This window comes from Chrysemys picta, chromosome 9 (genome assembly GCF_011386835.1).
Source record: "Chrysemys picta bellii isolate R12L10 chromosome 9, ASM1138683v2, whole genome shotgun sequence".
NCBI classification, from domain to species: Eukaryota; Metazoa; Chordata; order Testudines; family Emydidae; genus Chrysemys; species Chrysemys picta.
In genome coordinates, this window is record NC_088799.1 from 62,036,066 (window position 1) to 62,056,372 (window position 20,307).

The 20,307-nt window shown below is 44.2% G+C and overlaps 1 protein-coding gene across 17 annotated transcripts in view; it reads left to right on the forward strand.

Moving 5' to 3' along the window:
• The window catches only part of ENOX2 (ecto-NOX disulfide-thiol exchanger 2), a 155,609-nt gene that overhangs the window by 36,093 nt on the left and 99,209 nt on the right, over positions 1 to 20,307 (forward strand). For 16 of the 17 annotated variants that reach the window (XR_010590187.1, XR_010590186.1, XR_010590185.1 and 13 more), the window contains exon 2: positions 16,473 to 16,616. Coding sequence is in view for 7 of the 17 variants with exons in the window: in XM_065556370.1 (XP_065412442.1) it covers positions 16,473 to 16,616 (144 nt within the window). In the remaining 10 variants the exon portion in view is untranslated. Of the gene's footprint in view, positions 1 to 9,666; positions 9,777 to 16,472; positions 16,617 to 20,307 lie in introns of those variants that run through there. The other variant, XM_065556365.1, reaches the window with a different exon arrangement.

Here is a 20,307-nt window from a genome sequence, read left to right on the forward strand (position 1 = left end):
ACCTTTCCAGACAACTCTACCCCTTTCAGGAGTCTGATTTGTCTTATGTACCCCCAAGTTTCACATCACTTAAAATCTACTTGCTTACAAAATCAGACATAAAAATACAAAAGTGTCACAGCACACTAGTACAGAAAAATTGCTTACTTTCTCATTTTTACCATATAATTATAAAATAAATCAATTGGAATATAAATATTGTACCTACATTTCAGTGTATAGTATATAGAGCAGTAGAAACAATTAATTGTCTGTATGAAATTTTAGTTTGTACTGACTTTGCTCATGCTTTTTCTGTAGTCTTTTGTAAAACTAGGCAAATATTTAGATGATTTGATATACCCCCGGAAGACCTCTGCGTACCCCCAGGGATACGTGTACTTCTGGTTGAGAACCACTGGTTTAGCTATACCAGCAAACCCTTTCCAGTGGAGACAAGGCCTAAGTAAGTGTTGGAGATCTGCTTGCCTGATGGTTTCAATGTCTTATTCAATAACCTTTATCCAAAAGATCCATGTGCACATCCCTGAAAGAAAGGCTTCTGTGTTTTCTGTAGTTGTGACTGAATCAAAGCAGTACATTCTCTTTTGGGATTTAACAAAACAAAAAATAAATAGGAAGATGCAGAGCATGATAAAAAATATGTAAAGTGTTTTTCCTAGAAATAGGATAATTTCTTACTTTACTGAATAATACAAATAAGACTGACTTGAGTTCTCACACTATGGTTACTATATATACCAGAAGAACTTTTTCTTGGCAATGCACTTACTACAGTCATCATTTCAGGAGATGTGTTAAATAATGAACAAAACTGAAATTCCAGAGCTTTTAGGTTTAAAAATCTCATTTCCAGTAAAGAACTACAATTCTTTGTGATTCTAGGGTCATGCTAATCAGTGAGAACCAAACTTGTTTAAGTAAATCTTTAAGAACAAGTGGAGCTGGTGCTTTAACAATGAGCTAAGTCAGTAGTTCTCAACCATTTTTGTTGGAATCCTGCTGGGATAGATTGACAGATTCTCCCCCCACCCCATCCTATGTCATGAAATGGTGCAAATTTGCTACTTTCTCTATTCCACTTTCTATGATTGGATGGTTTTTCAGAAGGATATGCACTAGGAATTATTTTGGGGGAAATTCTGTGGTCTGTGCTATACAGGTCATCAGACTAATGGTCCAGTAGAATCTGTGACTTCAATAGAGTTTTCCCTTACTCAGAATGGCTGCCAGTTTCTATAACTTGCAATGGGATTGAAACTTCTGATGGCCACTACCTCACTACTGTGACGGGGTGCTTCTGGTAACACTGCTCTACAGCCAAAATGCTTCTGAAATAACTGTAGTCAAACTTTACTAATTCTGGGTCACTGAGAACGAAAATGATGCTTAAAATTGTTGATTGGCTCTAGTTTTCAAGATATGCTATTGGGTCAGTATATACGACCCTTGACTTGGGAATGGCGGAGGATAAGTGAGTTATAAAGGGAAGGGATCTCAATTTAAACCAGAAATGACTAAAATACATCTTTGACTGGATCTATGAATAAATCTATGACTGGGTTTGGACAGTACTTGCTTTTTAGGCAAAACAATGAATGATGCAATCTGAAGCTGGTATTGCGTCATGCATGATATGAATTGCATCATGTTATTCCTAGAAGTCATGGATGATGCAATCATAACGAAGCTTACATCACTCTGCTGAACAAATTGCCCTATATCAGCTCTAGAAATCATACAGTGTCGTGCTCTTATTTGTCAGTGTTTGATTTTGCAAAGGGACACATTTCTGTTTAGCCAGAGTGAGCAGAGATGCCTCGTACTTGTGTGAACAGTGCAGATAACTTCTGCTATATTTGTGGTGAAGTGACTTTTGCATCACAAAAGCGCAGTATAACCACTATGGTTAAGAAAGCCTATCACCTTTATTTTGGCTGCAAAATTGGAGATCAGGACAAGGGGTGGGCCCCACACATATGCTGCAACACTTGTGCAACAAATTTTCGCAAGTGGTTGAACAGGAAAAGGACATCTATGCCTTTTGCAGTGCCAATGATTTGGAGAGAGCCAACAGATCATACCAGCAATTGTTACTTCTGCATGGTGCCTCCAGTTGGGAAAGGTGTGTCAAAGAAGAAAAAGTGGACTGTGCATTATCCAAACATTCCATCAGCTATACGCCCAGTACCCCACGGAGAAGGACTGCCGGTTCCTGATGCACCAGAATCATTCTCACTTGAGTCAGACGAGGAAGAGGAAGAGGATGAAACTTCTGGTCCAGAACCATCAATGTCACAGGACCCACATTTTCTCCCATCCTCCTCCTCTGAACCACACCTCATAACACAAGGTGAACTGAATGATCTTGTCAGGGATTTGGAACTACCCAAGAGTAAGGCAGAGCTGTTGGGCTCCAGACTACAGCAGTGGAATCTCCTGGCAGGTGATGTTAGGGTTTCCATGTTCCGTGACCGTCAAAAGGATCTTGTCCCATTCTTCTTCATGGAAGGTGATCTTGTAGCCTGCAACAACATCGATGGTGTGATGGCAGCCCTCAACATCGTTCACGATCCAGATGAGTGGAGACTGTTCATTGATTCATTGAAGACGAGTCTTAAAGCTGTTTTACTGCATAATGGCAATGTTTTGCCATCAATTCCAGTTGGTCATGCAGTCCATATGAAGGAAACCTATGACAACATGAAACAACTTTTGAGGTGCATAAACTATGACCAACATCAGTGGCAGCTTTGTGGCGATTTGAAGGTTGTTGCTCTCTTGCTTGGTCTGCAGACTGGATACACAAAGTACTACTGTTTTCTCTGCGAATGGGATAGTCATGCAAGAGATTCCCACTACATCAAGAAAGATTAGCCACTCTGACAGTCATCGGAGCCTGGGAGGAAAAGTGTTCAGCATCCACCACTTGTTGAATCAAGGAAGATTTTGTTACCACCCTTACACATCAAGCTGGGTCTGATGAAGAACTTTGTCAAGGCCATTGACCAAACACAAGCAGCTTTCAAGTACCTCCGTGGAAAATTTCCAAGGTTAAGTGAAGCTAAGATAAAGGAAGGTGTCTTTGTTGGTCTTCAGATTCGTGAACTTCTTCGAGATGATGCATTTGACCATGTACTGCGTGGCAAGGAAAAGACGGCATGGAAAGCCTTCCAGTTAGTGGCAATACATTTTCTCAGAAACAACAAGGCAGACAACTACAGGTTGTTGGTGGAAAACCTCCTCAAGGCATACAAAAGCCTTGGTTGCAACATGTCACTAAAGATACATTTTTTGCACTCTCATCTAGATTTTTTTTCCACCGAACTGCGGAACAGTGAGCGACGAGCACAGTGAGCGATTTCACCAGGACATTGCAACAATGGGGAAACGCTATCAGGGCAAATGGAGCCCATCAATGCTTGCAGACTATTGCTGGACAGTGACAAGAGATGTCCATTTAATGAATACAAGAGAAGCGCCGAGTAGACACTGAATAGGACTAAACTATGTACATAATAGTTTTTTGCCTTTTGTTTCATAATAAATTTTATTTATATAACCCTTTTGCTGATTTTTAAAGTGTTACATAAACAGGACAGGTGAAATATTATCATGTAAAGCAACCATAAACACATGAAAAGACCTAGGTTTACAATTTGATTAAAACTCTACTATCTACACAATATACATAGACATAAAATGTAAAAACTTAAATATCTTAGAAACAGTAGCCAATCAGTTGTTTTAATTGTCATATTTGAATTCTGCACATCAAAATACATAATAAATAGCACATTTTATCTCTGAAGCAGACGACTTCTCAAAAATTGTAGACCAGTGTAATGATAGCTGCTATTTCCATTTGTTTCAGTTGGGATTGAAGCCACAGGCTCCCCCTGGGAAGATGGATGCCATTTCACTGCCTGCCTTTATGCTTCTCGACCTTCAAACCTGCTGGCGTGTGACACACGCCATATAAATGTGTGACAAATGACTGCAATACACAACAGAACACAGGGATTGCACATTGAGCCTAATTATTATTTTCATTTATTCATATTACAGTAATGCCTAGGCCTGGTCTATGCTGGAAAATTGGGTCATTTAACTATGCCACTCAGGGGTGTGAAAAATCCACACCCCAGAGCATAGTTTAAATGACCTAATCCCCGGTGTAGAAGCACTAGGTTGACAGAATAATTGTTCCATTGATTTAGCTGTTGCCTTTTGGGGTGGTAGATTACCTTTGTCACAGGGAGGGGTTCCCCTGTCAGCATAGGTAGTGTCCACACTGATGTGCTATAGCGGTGCCAGTGTAGCATTTCAGGGGTAGACAAACCCTGAGATTGAGACTCCATCGTGCTAATCACTGTACAAATCTCGAGTAAGCCCCTGCCCGGAAGAGTTTACAGTCTAAATAGACATAGGGTTGAAGAAGAAAGGGATATAAATACAAACAAAATGAGTAATGTGATAGTTGGCAAATGTTATGTTAGTACCATTTTTGTTTAGTGGTTTTTTTTTTTAAACAACCTGGCTGAGGGGGCTTTGGATTACGATTTTTCACAATAAACTGTTTTAAAGATGGCTATCTCCCTGTAACTAAATAAAGAGAACTTGAATTCTGTCATGTGCTGCTATAAAGTTAATAACTTGTCTTTTATAAATTCAACATGGAATAAAAATCTTTGTCATTACAAAACAAAATTATTTCATTGTTAACACCAAAAAGTTATTTAGAGATTCAATACTAACCAAGTTCATATTTGTGGTAATTTTTTTATATACAATCTGGAAAATACTGTTGTTAATGCATCAATATTAATGTCATAATGCAACATTTTAAACGTAATTCACAGTTTACAAGAGTCATCTATATTGACTCAGGGTGCTTTCAACATTAAAATGCTTAAAAAAGAAAAATCAGCTTTGAAGCCAAACCTGTTTCCATGCAGTTTCAAAATTTTTAGTACACCCAGCTGAATGAAGAAAACAGTCCTCCAACGCCAGCCAAAGAAGCTGTAGCAGTCAACAGCTGAGATGCAATTTCCATGTATAGCTGTTCTTATACCTGTCTGTTCATTCCCTTTGGGGCACCTGCCATTGGTCACTGTCAGAGGACAGGATGCTGGGCTTGATGGACCTTTGGTCTGACCCAGTATGCCTGTTCTTATGTTCTTATATGTTGTCACTTGGCTTGCGTGTGTACATGTGCGCAGATAGCTGGTGTAGCAGACATCTAGTGTAGTTGAGTGCTGATGGCTGGAACATTGTTGCCATAGTAACGCTGTTCAGGCTTCTCAGTGCTTCTGTTTTTGCTTATTTTTAGCCGCAGATAAGGTGGCCTGCTTATTCAACAGCTTTTGATGTTACTTATAAAGAAAGACCACAGGCATTGTTCAGTGACAAAGGCACTCGGCCAGGTTTATTGCTAACATCCTGGCTCCGTGAGACCTGGCTCCATGGTTACAGGTACGCTAACACAAGAGCAAAGAACAGCTAAATCAGCAGCCGGAATTTCTGCTGTCCCCGTGGCCGAATAAAGGGTTAAGGCAAAGTACCCTGCCATTTATAGGCTAAGTCAAACAACTGGAATACACAACTTACCACTTTATGTATTTCATAACATCTGTTTGTTTCCTCTTCTTGTTCCTGATATCTTGGACAAAACATCCCTATTCATTATTTTATTAAACTATTTTCTTTGGTACTAAATTGGGATATATCTGTACTAGCTGGAATATATTTACGTAAATATCTAGTGCCTGGTGTGACGGGTTGGATCACAGAAACCCCCTTGGGAACTGCCAACTGACGTGCCAAGACTACTTCTGCCCCTGCTTTCCCTGCCAGCCTGGGACTCCAGCACCCTGTCTTACTGAGCCAGACACGCCAGTCTGCTCCAACACAGACCCAGCATCTGAACCACGTGCGCCACTGCTGCAGACTTAGCTGAAAGCAGCTTACAGAAGTGTTCCTGTCTTTAACATTCAGATGCCCAAACCCCAAGTAAATCCGTTTGACTCTGTATAAAGCTTTATACAGGGTAAAATCATAAATTGTTTGCCCTCTATAACACTGATAGAGAGATATGCACAGCTGTTTGCCCCCTCAGGTATTAATACATACTCTGGGTTAATAAGTAAAAAGTGATTTTATTAAATACAGAAAGTAGGATTTAAGTGGTTCCAAGTAGTATCAGACAGAACAAAGTGAATTACCAAGTAAAATAAAATAAAACATGCAAATCTAAGCCTAATACAGTAATAAAACTGAATACAGATAAAATTTCACCTTCAGAGATGTTTCAATAAGTTTCTTTCACAGACTGGATGCCTTCCTAGTCTGGGCACAATCCTTTCCCCTGGTACAGCTCTTGTTCCAGCTCAGGTGGTAGCTAGGAGATTTCTCATGATGGCTCTCTACTTTGTTCTGTTTAGGGTGACCAGACAGCAAATGTGAAAAATCAGGACGGGGGGTGGGGGGTAATAGGAGCCTATATAAGAAAGAGACCCAAAAATCGGGACTGTCCCTATAAAATCAGGACATCTGGTCACCCTAGTTCTGTTCCACCCACTTCTATATCTTTTGTATAAGGCGGGAATCCTTTGTCCCTTTCTGGGTTCCCACCCCCTTCTTCTCAATGGAAAAGTGCCAGGTTAAAGATGGATTACAGTTCAGGGGACATGATCACATGTCACTGTAAGACTTCATTACCTACTTGCCAGCACACATGTATACAGGAAGACTTACAAGTAAAACAGAGCCATCTACAGACAATTGTCCTGGTTAATGGGAGCCATCAAGATTCCAAACCACCATTAATGGCCCACACTTTGCATAATTACAATAGGCCCTCAGAGTTATATTTTATATTTCTAGTTTCAGATACAAGAGTGATACATTTATACAAATAGGATGACCACACTCAGTAGATTACAAGCTTTGTAACGATACCTTACAAGAGACCTTTTGCATGAAGCATATTCCAGTTACATTATATTCATACTCATTAGCATATTTTCATAAAATCATATAGAGTGCAACGTCACACCTGGTACACTAGCAACAGCTTTGCCCAGTTCATGTACTGGAGAGTGAACTTGCAAGCATCTGCTTTAATACATGGCCTGACTTTGGTTCACAGCATCTGGTTCAGGCCTTAAATCTTGCACCAGGCCCAGTGCTCCAGGCACTGTTTGCTAACCATGATCACGTCCTTCTTTGAGTGATGCTCCCTATGTGTATTCCACATGTTAGTGCATATGTGTGCCATGCCCCGACTTTAGAAGTTTCTTTCCCAGTAGCATCTGTTGACCCACACATGCACAGTATGTTTCCTTGTGCGCGTGACTGATTGTATAAAAGGGCCAGTGTGGGTCGATGCCACCCCAGTTCCCTCATACCATCGCATGGCCTGAGTCTGAGACCCTATTCCTCCTTCACTCTTATCCAGAGAAGAGAGTTATCTTTATTGTAAATAATTTAGACTTTGCTTATGCTGTATAGCTTATTGGGAGAGTTAATATATTTGGTATAGTGATTATAGTTGTAGTACAGTCTGTAGTTTAGTAAAACCCCTCTCCAGTCGGGGGACTCAATCCCTCATCACTGCTCAGGATCCTGGGCTTCAAGAGCTTCGTCTCCTACCCTCATTCCTTTTCCATCTGTGACGAGCATCAATGGTGCCTCTACTGCCTGGGAGAAGCACACATCTCGGCAAAGTGTACGATCTGAAGTCCCCTCTGCCCAGAACCAGAGAGGCCAGTGCGCTCTGTTTCTGCACGTTCCTGATGGAAGAGGCAATGAGGCCTCCAATGCACTCGGCTTCTGGCCAGGGAGACCACCCTGTACAGTGGCCTCCACAGTCGAGCCGTGCCCCACTGAGCATGAACCATTGTGTGGAATTGTTGGCACCGAAAAGTAAGAACAAGTCCCACCATGAGAGCAAGAAACACTCTCCTGGGCACAAGAGCAGATCCCCGCAGAGGATTGCTTATAAGAGGCATGTTTCCTCCCTGAACTGTGCCAGGTCAAGAACAAATAATCTCAAACCAACCTAATAGCTTTCTTTTACATGGTAACAAGGGATGGGGGGAAGTGGTAGATGTGGTATGTCTTGACTTTAGTAAGGCTTTTGATACTGTTTCTCATGACCTATAAACCAACTAGGGAAATATAACCTAGATGGAGCTACTATAAGATGGGTGCAGAACTGGTTGGAAAACCATTCCCAGAGAGTAGTTACCAGTCAAGCTGGAAGGGCATATTAAGGGGGGGTCCCACAGGGATGGGTTCTGGGTCTGATTCTGTTCAATATCTTGATCAATGATTTAGATAATGGCATAGAGAGAACACTTATAAAGTTTGTGGACACTAAGGTTGGAGGGGTTGCAAATGCTTTGGAGGATAGGATTAAAATTCAAAATGCTCTGGACAAACTGGAGAAATGGTTTGAAGTAAATAGAATGAAATTCAGTAAAGCAAATGCAAAGTACTCCACATAGGAATAAACAGTCAGTTGCACACATACAAAATGGGAAATGACTGCTTAGGAAGGAGTACTGCGGAAAGGGATCTGGGGGTCATAGTGGATCAAAAATTAAATATGAGTAAACAGTTTCACACTGGGGGGAAAAAAAGCAAATATCGTTCTGGGATGTATTAGCAGGAGTGTTGTAAGCAAGACATGTGAAGTAATTCTTTCACTCTACTCTGCATGGATTAGGCCGCAGCTGGAGTATTGTGTCCAGTTCTGGGCGCCACATTTCAGGAAAGATGTGGGCAAACTGGAGAAAGTCTAGAGGAGAGCATCAACAATGATTAAAGATCTAGAAAAATATGCTCCTCTAATGTGGCTAGTTACCACCCTTTACCTTGTACATGTTGGTTCGATCAAAATATCTCTATCCATCACCCTGTCATCCTGACCTTATCTTTAGGAGGGGTTAGAGTGTCCCTGTATTATTTTCGGGGAGTGTATTTATACTAAATTTGGTATCAGGGTATTCTGGTACTACCCTTCTGGAATGTGTTCACATGAATACTCAGTGCCTAGGAGTGCTTGTGTTTTTGCAATGCCAGCCCGGTTCTTGCCAAGTTCATGTATTGAATGGTGAACCTGCAGGCATCTGCTTTGTAACAGGGTCTGACTTTTGCTCATAGCCTGATTCTTGCTAACTTTGCCATATATCAGCAGGACCTGACTTTAATTTGGGCCTTAGGCCTTACACCAAGCCCTTATACCCGGCCTCATGTCTCAGGCTCTCTTTTTCTACTACATCTGGGTAATGTCACAGCCCCCTACCATCAGAGAGTGGGGGTCTGACAGTTTTACTCAGCCACTCCAAAGAATGTTTTGACCAGCTGAGGGGCGAGTAGAGTGGAGCATGTGAATTGAGTGTGAGGAAAGGCAGGGGAAGTGATGGGGTAGGAGACAGGAGAAGGAGGAGGGTAGGGGGCAGGTTTAAGGTCGGGGGTGGAGAAAGTGGATGGGGGAGAGAAGGGGCAGAGGGCAAGTGTAAGGTGGGGCATGGAAGGGAGAGGCAGGGCTCCAGGACTATAATATTTAGCACTATGTCACTATTAATATCTGAGCATCTATTGTCTTTTCTGGTGTTAAATTCTAGGAATCTATAAAAAGCATAGGTAGGGAAGTGTCCCAACCAGGAAACCCCATAACTTGCACGCTATGGAGATCCCCAGCGTTTTCCTCCAGTGCTACATAGAGCAGCTGGAGAGTGAGGCCAGAGCTACAGGAGACAGCAGCAATGGTAGGTTGGGTACGCTGGGCACCAGTTAGCACATTCGTGAATATGCTTGGCAGAATTTGATTTTTTTAAATATAATTTTGATGGGTAATATCAATGTTTGTTTTTAAGCATTTTTTATATTTTTATCCATTTAAATTTTCAGTTGCATAAAATTATGGGTTTCAAGCATTTTTTTCTGGTTTGTATTGATATAAATTTTCAGAGTGGTGAGAACTTATAGGGAACCAGACAAAAATTACATAATGAGAGTAGACATTGAGATTTAAAAAGCTAACGTTTTATGACTATTAAAATACAAATTGTCAGCATCACATGTCAAAATAGAAAAAGCTAATATCCTTAAATCAAACTCTAAGTTCTCATTTTACTTACTTTGCCTATCTGTAAATTTCAACTATTATGGATGGAAATATGTTTTGTGTGTGTCTAGTGAAATCAATTCTTGGTGACATATACTAAGAAAAATCGAATCCTTCCAAGTTTGTTTGTGAATCATAGTTGGTGGTGGAGATGCTGATGGGGTTAGTGGGCTCATAGGGCAAGACAGGATGTGGAGTGGGTCTTGATTAGGACCAATCAAAGTCTTCTTGTCCCTCTTTCAATGGATGCGTTTTGAGAGAGATTCATTGGCTTCTTTTGCACATTCTTATTTACTTAAGGAAAGTGGTATACTGTGCACGGAATGTCATTTACACACATTAGTAATTTTGTAATATAAAAAAACAGCTTGTTCAATTGGCAAAGAATGTATCCTACATGGAGGGCTATGAGAAGGCAGAGTCTGAACTTCTGAAACAAAGCTGGTGTTTGGGAGTTATCTGTGTGAGGAAAAAATACTGAACATTTTTTAAATGTCAAGCTCTTTTTAATGCTGACATAATTCAATAAATCCTCTGGATTTTGTTCTCTGTTTCCGAAAAAGCTTCCACCACTGAACTGGAGAGTGATTGCAATTTCTGTCCCAGAGGAAAATGTCTGAGCAAATCACAAGCTTCTGGAAAAGGCGTTTAGAGAAGACCAGTGTTGCCACTCGTGACACTAAGCCCAATAGTCTGAAAACAGGACCCTCCGTTGCTTTTTAGTCTGAAAACAGTTATTCATAGATTCTAAGGCCAAAAGGGACCACTGTGATCATCTAATCTGACCTGCATAACACAGCCCATAGAACTTCTCCAGAATTATTCCTGTTTGAAATAGATCAGATCTTTTAAAACGGCATCCAATCCAGATTTAAAAATCGACAGTGATGGAGAATGTACCACAACCCTTGGAACTTTGTTTCAATGGTTAATTACCCGTATTATTGAAAATTTGTGTTTTTATTTCCAGGTAGAATGTGTCTAGTTTCAACATTTCCAGCCTTTGTCTGCTCTAATGAAGAGCTCATTCTAAAATATTTGTTCCCCATGTAGGTATTTATAAACTGATCATCACCTCTTAATTTTCTCTTTGTTAAGCTAAATAGATTGAGTTCCTTGAGTCTATTACTAGAAGTCATGTTTTCCAATCCTTTAATCATTTTCGTGGCTCTTCTCTGAACCCTCTGCAATTTGTCAACTTTCTGTGGACACCAGAATTGGATACAGTCTTCCAACAGTGGTCGCACCAATGCCAAATACAGAGATATATAATCTATCTACTCCTATTTGAGAGATCCCTGTTTATGCATCCTAGGATTGCATTAGCACTATTGGCCAGAACGTCTCACTGGGAACTCATGTTCAGCTGATTATCCACTGACCTCCCAAGTCTTTTTCAGAGCCAGTGTTTCCCAGCATAGAGTCCCCCATTCTGTACACATTTTGTAAAGTTGCCCTGCCGGGTTGAAGGAACATAAATCCACACCGTGTAAAGGTTAAGCATAGGAGTTCATTATGCACAGCGCTGGCGGAGTGTCACCTTGCTTATTAGGCTCAGAGACACTGCTAATCAATTTATTACAATGGAATATATGGATTTTCCATGGGCGGGGAAAGTGACGGGGTAGGCAGTTCCACACCCCGGGTTCGGTTTAGCCGCAAGACAAGATAGCACATTAGCCAATGGTTAATAGGTCACATAATGTCTCCGCCCATGGTCTCAAGTTAGCAAGTTAACATTTAATTAATACTTTGATAAAATGTTATCAGTATAAAATATATATGTTGAATTCTGATTTGGGGTTCATAGGAATGACGCAACTCCTTTGATTGTTCAACAGGTACATTTCTAGGGGTTAAAACAAAGAAACAGTGAAAATATATGACGATAGAGATTGTCTCCTTTGTGTTTTAAGGCAGGCATTGGTCCCTGGGAAAGGGAGGTGGGAGGAGGCCATATCTTATACTGACAAGTGCCAACCTTTCATAAACTCAAGGTTGGATATGTGGGAACAACATCTCTCTACAAAAGAAACTAACAACCGAAACAGGGCTTCTTTGTTCAATCTGCAACTTTGAATAAGACACAATTATTTAGTCCTCAGCTCCAGCACCTGGCAATTTGCGTTGCCAAAATAAGCCTAGTCAGCAGCTAATCACTATTTGCTAGGCCTCTGGTCTCTTGACCAAACTCTGGACTTTAGGTCTGGAAAAGAGCTGGCACAATCCATGTACCAGGTTGTTATATAAAATGCACATGGATTGTAACCCTTCACTGGTGCACACTATCTAGATCAGGGATTGGCAACCTTTGGCATGCGGCTCGCCAGGGTAAGCACCTTGGCGGTCCGGGCCGGTTTGTTTACCTGCTTCGTCGGCAGGTTCGGCGGATCATGGCTCCCACTGGCTGTGGTTCGCCACTCCAGGCCAATGGGGGCTGCAGGAAGGGCGGCCAGCACATCCCTCAGCCTGCGCTGCTTCCCACCGCCCCCATTGGCCTGGAGCGGCGAACCGCGGCCAGTGGGAGCGGCAGGTAAACAAATTGGCCAGGCCCGCCAGGGGGCTTACCCTGGCGAGCCGCGTGCCAAAGGTTGCCGATCCCTGATCTAGATGATGATCCAAACCAGGGGCGTCAGTATGGGGTGGTCAAGGGGCCATGGTCCTCCCACTTTTAAAAGTGGACGGGCCTGGCCCATCCGCTTTTTGCCACTGGCCCTTCCCCTCCTCTTACCCCTGAGGCCCAGCTCCAGCCAGGCTGGAAGCTGGAGCCCAGCCCGGAGGACCTGGGGAGCTGTGGGCTGTCCACATGCCTGGGGTGGAGGGGCCTGAGAGCAGCCCCTGGCCCTTGTCTCCAACCCCCGGACCTCCTGCCCAACAGCTGCTTGGACAGCTGTTACCATGGCCTGACTGCAGCGCTTCGGTCTCCGAGACCCCATCCCCAGGCCAAGCTGGAGTCGGGATAAGAGCCGCATGGGCAGCTGTGGAGAGCTGCTGACCCTCCTCCTTGGGAGGAGGTCCAGGACACAGACTGGAGGCTGCTCTTGGGGGCCCTGCCATCCGAGGCAGGGGGAGGGGACAAGGCTCCTTGGCTCCGGCTTGGCCAGGAGGCGGGGCCTTGAGGGGAAGAGGAGGGACAGGGGTATGGCCACAGACGTGCAGGGCCTCGTTCCCCACCCACTTTTAGGAAGAAACAGTCATTCCTGGTGCAAACATGGGAGGATATTCTGTACAAAAGCTCCATGTTAAATTGGAGCTGCCCCATATTAGAGCAGTGATGGGAGAATTCCCTGGTATTTTTAGTGCAGGTGCCATGAGAAAAGCAGATTTCTGAAAAGAATTCCAGCCCATTGTATGAGGTAGAGAGGTTGAGTTGTTTTGAAGTAAAATATTCTGTCTCTTGGCAAGCTCCATTTGCCATTTTCACACAGACACTGGAAAATGTTTGTTTTGCATTAGGTCACCATATGTCATAAGTGACAAATTGCTATACAAGTTGGGAACTCTGTCTTTCTATGTGTTGTACAGCATCTAGGACAGTGGGGTCCCAATCCTGACTGGAGCTTCTGAATGCTACTGCATAGTTATTTTCTTAGTTAGCTGTAGTTTTTGTGCACTAAACCAAAGATCATCCCTCTTCTGCACAAGGAAAGGGCACTGCTTCCTTTAGTCCAGAGTTTGCAAATCATTTGCATTTATATATAACATATTATTGCTTGTGAACTTCATGGCCTGTCAAAGTTCAGGTATTTATAATGAGGTTTCAGACGTTTATATGGCGATATTTAACCCTCACAATAGGACTATCAGAGCTCAACCTTATAGGCTTTTAAAGTGTGTGTTGAAATCAAACACTCGTTCTACGCAATAGGGGCTGAAATAGTAGCCGGCCACCTGTCCAGACCATGCATGGTTTAGCTTGGAATCCTTACCAAGATTCCAGTCACATGTAAACACTTGTAAATGAAGAAGTTGGAATACAGCATAGCAGAAAGTGGTGAGGGAAGATGAACTCCACTGTGCTCCATGATGAACTCCATTGTGAACAGTCTCCTACTGTTCCTAGCAGCTTTTGCTCCACTGTATCACATTGCCCCTTAGACTCTTGTTGTTTAGCTTGTGAGATAAGTACATAACTGAGTATCTCTCGCAAAACTCTCAAACTCAGAGTCTAGTGCTGCTTCATGTAGTAGAATTTCAGTTGAGAGGCCTCCAACTTGTTGGACAAGCTTCCAGAACCATCTGCTGAGTCCTAGCCATTGGAGCCACTCTCCCTTCCTTGTCTCCCCACTCATGGAAGGTTCCAGAGGTACACAAGGGGGAGCGAAAGCCCTTGACTCTGAGCGATTTGCCAAAGCGTTTCTGGCCTTCAAGCGTCTCTAGGTTAAGAGAATCTAGTATTGAGGACCTGGGCCTGTCTTCTCTGGAGAGCCACTTACCAAAGTGGTTCTGTGCCCAGAGGGAGCAGCGCTGATGTCCTTGGATACCTCCAGGTTGATAGAATCCAGTAATGAGAATCTGGCATCCATTGTCTTTGAAGAACCACTTGCCAAATGGTTCTGTGCAGGGGCGGCGAGTTGTATGGGCCTGTGGTGCCCGGGCTCCAGCAATATTCAGGGCCCGGGGGCCCGGCTCCACCAATGTTTGGGGCTGGGTCTCATCCCCGGCCCTGCCTGCCACCCCCCCCCCCACACACCTGAGTGTCCCCCGGCCCCACTTACTGCCCCTGGGTCCCGGAGTGTCCCTGCCTCTCCCCTGCAGCTCCAGGCGGACTCCGCTCTGCTGGCTCCTGGCATCAACTGCCACTGCAGGGTCCTAGTGCCCCCCATCCACTAGTGGCAGGGTAGGCTGCCCTTACCTTCCACCTTGGACCCTTACATTTTCCGGCAGGACCCTCCACCAGCACAGGGCCCCCCCCCCGCCCGCAGTCACCGCTCCTGCCCCACGCTGGGCAAGGGGCAGCCCCATCCCTCACCCCCAGTGAGGCTACAGTGAGGGGCAGCAGAAGGGGAGGAGGCGCACACAGGGCCGGCTTTAGGCCGATTCAGCCAATTCGGCTGAATTGGGCCCCACGCCAAGAGGGCCCCGCGCTGCAGCTGTCCACCCCGCCCCCAGATCACTTCCCCCTCCTCCCCTCCCCTGAACGCTCTGCCCCCTCCCTTGCTTCCCGCGAATCTCTGATTCAGAATCAGAGATTCGCGGGAAGTCTAAGACGAAGCAGGGGCGGGCCGGCAGCACAAGGTAAGCTGGGGTGGTGGGGGCAGGAGAAGGGCTCCGGGGAGGCGCGGCCCGTTCCCGCAGGCCCCAGCGGCTCTGGCCCGGCTTGGCTCCAGCCCGGCCCCCGCGGCCCGGCTCCGGCTCGGCTCGGCTCGGCGCGGCCCCCGCGGCGTGGCTCGGGTCCCCCCGTCCCCCCCGCGGCGCGGCTCGGGTCCCCCCGTACCCCCCGCGGCGCGGCTCGGGTCTCCCCCCCCCCCCCCCACGGCGCGGCTCGGGTCTCCCCCCCCCCCCGGCGCGGCTCGGGTCCCGCCCCCCCCCCCGCGGCGCGGCTCGGGTCCCCCCCCCCGCGCGGCTCGGGTCCCCCCTGTCCTCCCCCCCGCGGCGCGGCTCAGGTCCCCCGGCGCGGCTTGGGTCCCCCCCCCCCCCGCGCGGCTCGGGTCCCCCCCCCCCCATGGCGCGGCGCGGCTCGGGTCCCCAGGAATCGGGCCCCGCTCTTGCTAAAGCCGGCCCTGGGCGCACATGTGATGGCAGCCCCCTTCCCCCCCCCCCAGCACCCACCGTAGGGGAGGCGAGGGGGCTTCCTGGACCTGAGAGGGGCCCTAGGAGCATGTGCAGTGACAGTGGTGCGGGGTGAGTGTGCTGCTAGGAGGGAGAGGGGGGCCCCTCCTTCAGAGCTCACTGCTGCTGGCAGGGAGAGGACTGAGGGGAGTCCTCCTCTCTGGCCCCAGTCCCCCGGGGCAGGCTGCCTGCACCCCTAACTCCTGATCCCCAGCCCCGCCCCACCCCAGAGTCCGCACCAACCCTTTGCCCTAATCCTGAGCCTCCCCAACACTCTGACATGAGTAAAGTAAGTGTGTCTATGCAAATACCGTCAGTTCCTTATGTCTTTTCCCCCAGTTCATCAACAGGGCAGGGAGGGGGAGCTCATTCAACCCTGGCTTCCTGTGATAACTATCAGACAAATCCCTAGAGAACAGAATGAGGGAAAGAATCCTGCACTAGTCCCTCAGGGCATGCAGTATATGGTATCTGATGTGTCTTTTCTTCTCCAATTTCTGTGATACTATATGAAGATCACGAAAATCTGAAAATATCCCCCTAATGAGTTACTTCTCTTTTACAGGATTAAGTCAGCTGCCCTTTGATCCTGCCACTAACAACGGACCTCTGCAGTTTACCAACACCACTGGCCCTCTGGTTTCTGAAAGTGCAGTTGAGAATGGAGGAGAGTCAAGCAAGAAGAGAAAGAGAACAAACATTCCTGCAAGTGAGCCAGACAGAAACACTATGTATTTAGCTGGGGAAGAGTATCTGAGGGAAACAACCGAGGCTTCTGCTTAAAATGGCAAAGCAAAGTAGCTTTTAGTCCCTGCTGTGTCAGTAATTCAGAGTTACTGGGAGATCTGTTTCTGTCACTTGTCACTGGATAGCTAGAAATAACTGGAATCACAGCTTGGTACGTGCTCAAGGTTGGATTAGCCAGCAGTACGTGTTCATTTCTGTTTTAGATCAGATTGGTGTGAAAAATTAACATGGTTGTGGCTTCCTGTGTGTTCCCTTCATTTCTGTATATTGAGGCTAGTTGCCATTTATATATAGATATGAGGGTGTCTTCATCTGGAGAAGTGGATGTGCCAGTCTCCAACACCCTGCGTGTTTAATAATAGTTTTGAAATTGTGACTCAAAAATCATGACTCAGGCCCCCAAAATTATGAGACTGGCTAAAATCATGAGATATTAAAACACAATAAATGTTGAGTGCCTTTCATTTGCTTTCTGGTCTTTGAGCCTTCAGAATTCACATTTTCAAGCTTTTCTCTGCAACAATGAGGGCTAGAAACTTTTAAAAAAATGAAAACTGAGATTCCTATGTAATCTCATGATTCCAGGGACTGGGGCTTTAAGAAAAACACCAAATATTATGAAAGGTTTCAGAGTAGCAGCCGTGTTAGTCTGTATCCGCAAAAAGAAGAACAGGAGGACTTGTGGCACCTTAGAGACTAACAAATTTATTAGAGCATAAGCTTTCGTGGACTATAGCCCACTTCTTCGGATGCATATAGAATGGAACATATATTGAGGAGATATATATACACACATACAGAGAGCATAAACAGGTGGGAGTTGTCTTACCACCTCTGAGAGGCCAATTAATTAAGAGAAAAAAAAAAAAAAAAAAAAAAAAAAAAAAACTTTTGAAGTGATAATCAAGCTAGCCCAGCACAGACAGACAGTTAGATAACTGTCTGTCTGTGCTGGGCTAGCTTGATTATCACTTCAAAAGTTTTTTTTTTTTCTCTTAATTAATTGGCCTCTCAGAGGTGGTAAGACAACTCCCACCTGTTTATGCTCTCTGTATGTGTGTATATATATCTCCTCAATATATGTTCCATTCTATATGCATCCGAAGAAGTGGGCTATAGTCCACGAAAGCTTATGCTCTAATAAATTTGTTAGTCTCTAAGGTGCCACAAGTCCTCCTGTTCTTCTTTTTGCAAATATTATGAGACTCTCAGTAAAATTGTGAGTTGGAAACAGTGGGTCTTTTCTCAGCTCTGCAAGCCTGCCATGTGCTGCTCAGATTGCAGGTATCACTATCTGCAGAGTACTCACACTGAATCCCACATGCAGGGATCCTTTGCTTGTAGACTTGCAACCACAGGGAAGGTAATATTCCTATTCGGCCAGGTAGAATGGGAAAGAGACAGCTTTATGAGGAAGACAGAGGGTCCCCAATTCAAAAAGCTTTAAACTACACAGTGAATTTACTAGCTATTGTCTGTTTAGGTTTCTTAATATTTCTTTTTCCAGAAATTATTCTCTTTTTCATTCCACCCTTATCTATATTATCTTTGCTAAATTTGTATTGATTTCCACACTAGTTTTCCAAATCATGCAATGTTCTTGCAAGTAGCAGTGGATGGAGTTCAGGCTTCATAGCAGGTTATTATTGAATTGTGGTAATGTGATTTTTAGATCTTAACAGGGAATATACAGAATATCATTAATAGTTTATTCTTAGAAATGAAAGTGGAAAAGTAAACTTTATCTTTTTATTTCCTAGATTTATATAGTTTGAAGGGGAAAAAAAGTCCAAGATCAACCTTAACTAATGTTCAAAAAAGTTTCAGAAAGCACATTTCTCTAGTTTTCTATGACAGTAAAATAGCTGGTGAATAGAAATAAATGCAAGATACTTATTTAATTTGTATACCAATTTTTACTGATGACAGGTTAATAAAGAAACTTTACTACACCTCTACCCCGATATAACGCTGTCCTCGGGAGCCAAAAAATCTTACCGCGTTATAGGTGAAACCATGTTATATCGAACTTGCTTTGGTCCGCCGGAGCGCGCAGCCCCGCCCCCCCTGGAGCACTGCTTTTCCGCGTTATATCCGAATTCGTGTTATATCAGGTCGCGATATAGCGGGGTAGAGGTGTATTTTCTCTGAGAAGAGAAAAGCCATGAAAAATGAAAAAAAAAACCCATATAATTTGGAAAACTAAATTCTTATGGAAAATTCTCCTTTGACTTCATATTGACAATTAATTGAAACCTGTCAGAAACTGAGGTAAGAATGCTCAGCCTAGTGGTCGGAGCAATGGCACTCTGGCCTTGGGGGTCAGAGCTGGAATTGGGAGTCAGGAGGAAGTTTGGAAGAAGGCAAGGGTAGGGCTGGGAGCTGGGCTGGAGCCAGATCAGGGCTGGAGTAGGACTGGGGACAATTCTGGAGCAAGAGCAGGGCTGGAGCCTGTGGAATCTGTCACCACTGTCAGGCAGAGGAGAGTTCCAAGCCATGAAGTGATGCTGAGCAGACTGAGCTGCTGTTTTACCTGTGAGGTTTATATACCTGGTTGGAGTATCCCCAGACTATCTCCTGGCTTGTGGATTGGCTGGGGCCTAGTGCAGGAATGACTCTCACTGCATGTGGCTTGATCAGGCTCCAGTTCAGGGATGATTCCTCATTCAACAGATCCTAAGAAAAAAGAACTGGAGTACTTGTGGCACCTTAGAGACTAACAAATTTATTAGAGCATAAGCTTTTGTGGACTACAGCCCACTTCTTCGGATGCATACCTAAGATCCTAAGAAGTAGCTGCTGCTGCTGTTAGGTAGATAGGAATGTAAAGACATTCCTTGTATGTAAATGAAGATAAATGAATCCACTTGTGTGTGAATTTTCCTGTGCCAATAGATGGATAAGTAAATAAGAGTGTTGTTTGACAACTATAATATAAATAATAAAAGTGAACATTTGTCTTCTATTTCTTTTATGTGAAATAACTTTATATCTGGAAAATAAAATAGGAAATCTATTGGTAATTGTATCAATGAGAGAAGAACTATAATAACAATAAACCAGTTTATACGAATGCCAATTGATTTAAACACCTCTGCTGGGCCTCTCTCTGTGTCCACCCAACAATTGACACTCCCCTCCCCTTCCTCTCCTGAGAAGGGCTTTTTAAAGGTTCTTTTGATCTGTTCATTAGCAGAACAGCTGTGTCACTTCAAACTGGAACCAGGAGTCACTGTTTGTAATTGCCCTCCTTGTGTGTTGGAAGGTTGCTTGTCTTGATCTATTGTGCTCTTTTCCTGCTTGTTTTACTCATCGTCCCCTATTAAGCTTGAACAACACATTCGTATAAGGAGGTCTTATAACCCAATATACAATCACTTCACTTCAGTGGCGAGGTAACACACAGTGGTCATAAAATTATAACATTTCAGTATTGTTAGATTATTAGATACCAATTCCATGTCTGTCAGAGATTTGTCAGCAGTGACCTAATATTAAAAACCAGAAAATTCAAAGTAAAGGTTCCAGTATACAAAACAAACCCAAAACATTCCAAAGCATTCACAATTTAGGTCACTAGAATTACCTTAATTTGCCCAATAGCTCTGTTAGCCTCCCACCTTCCCAAATACCAAGTTTGGAAGCTGTATTAT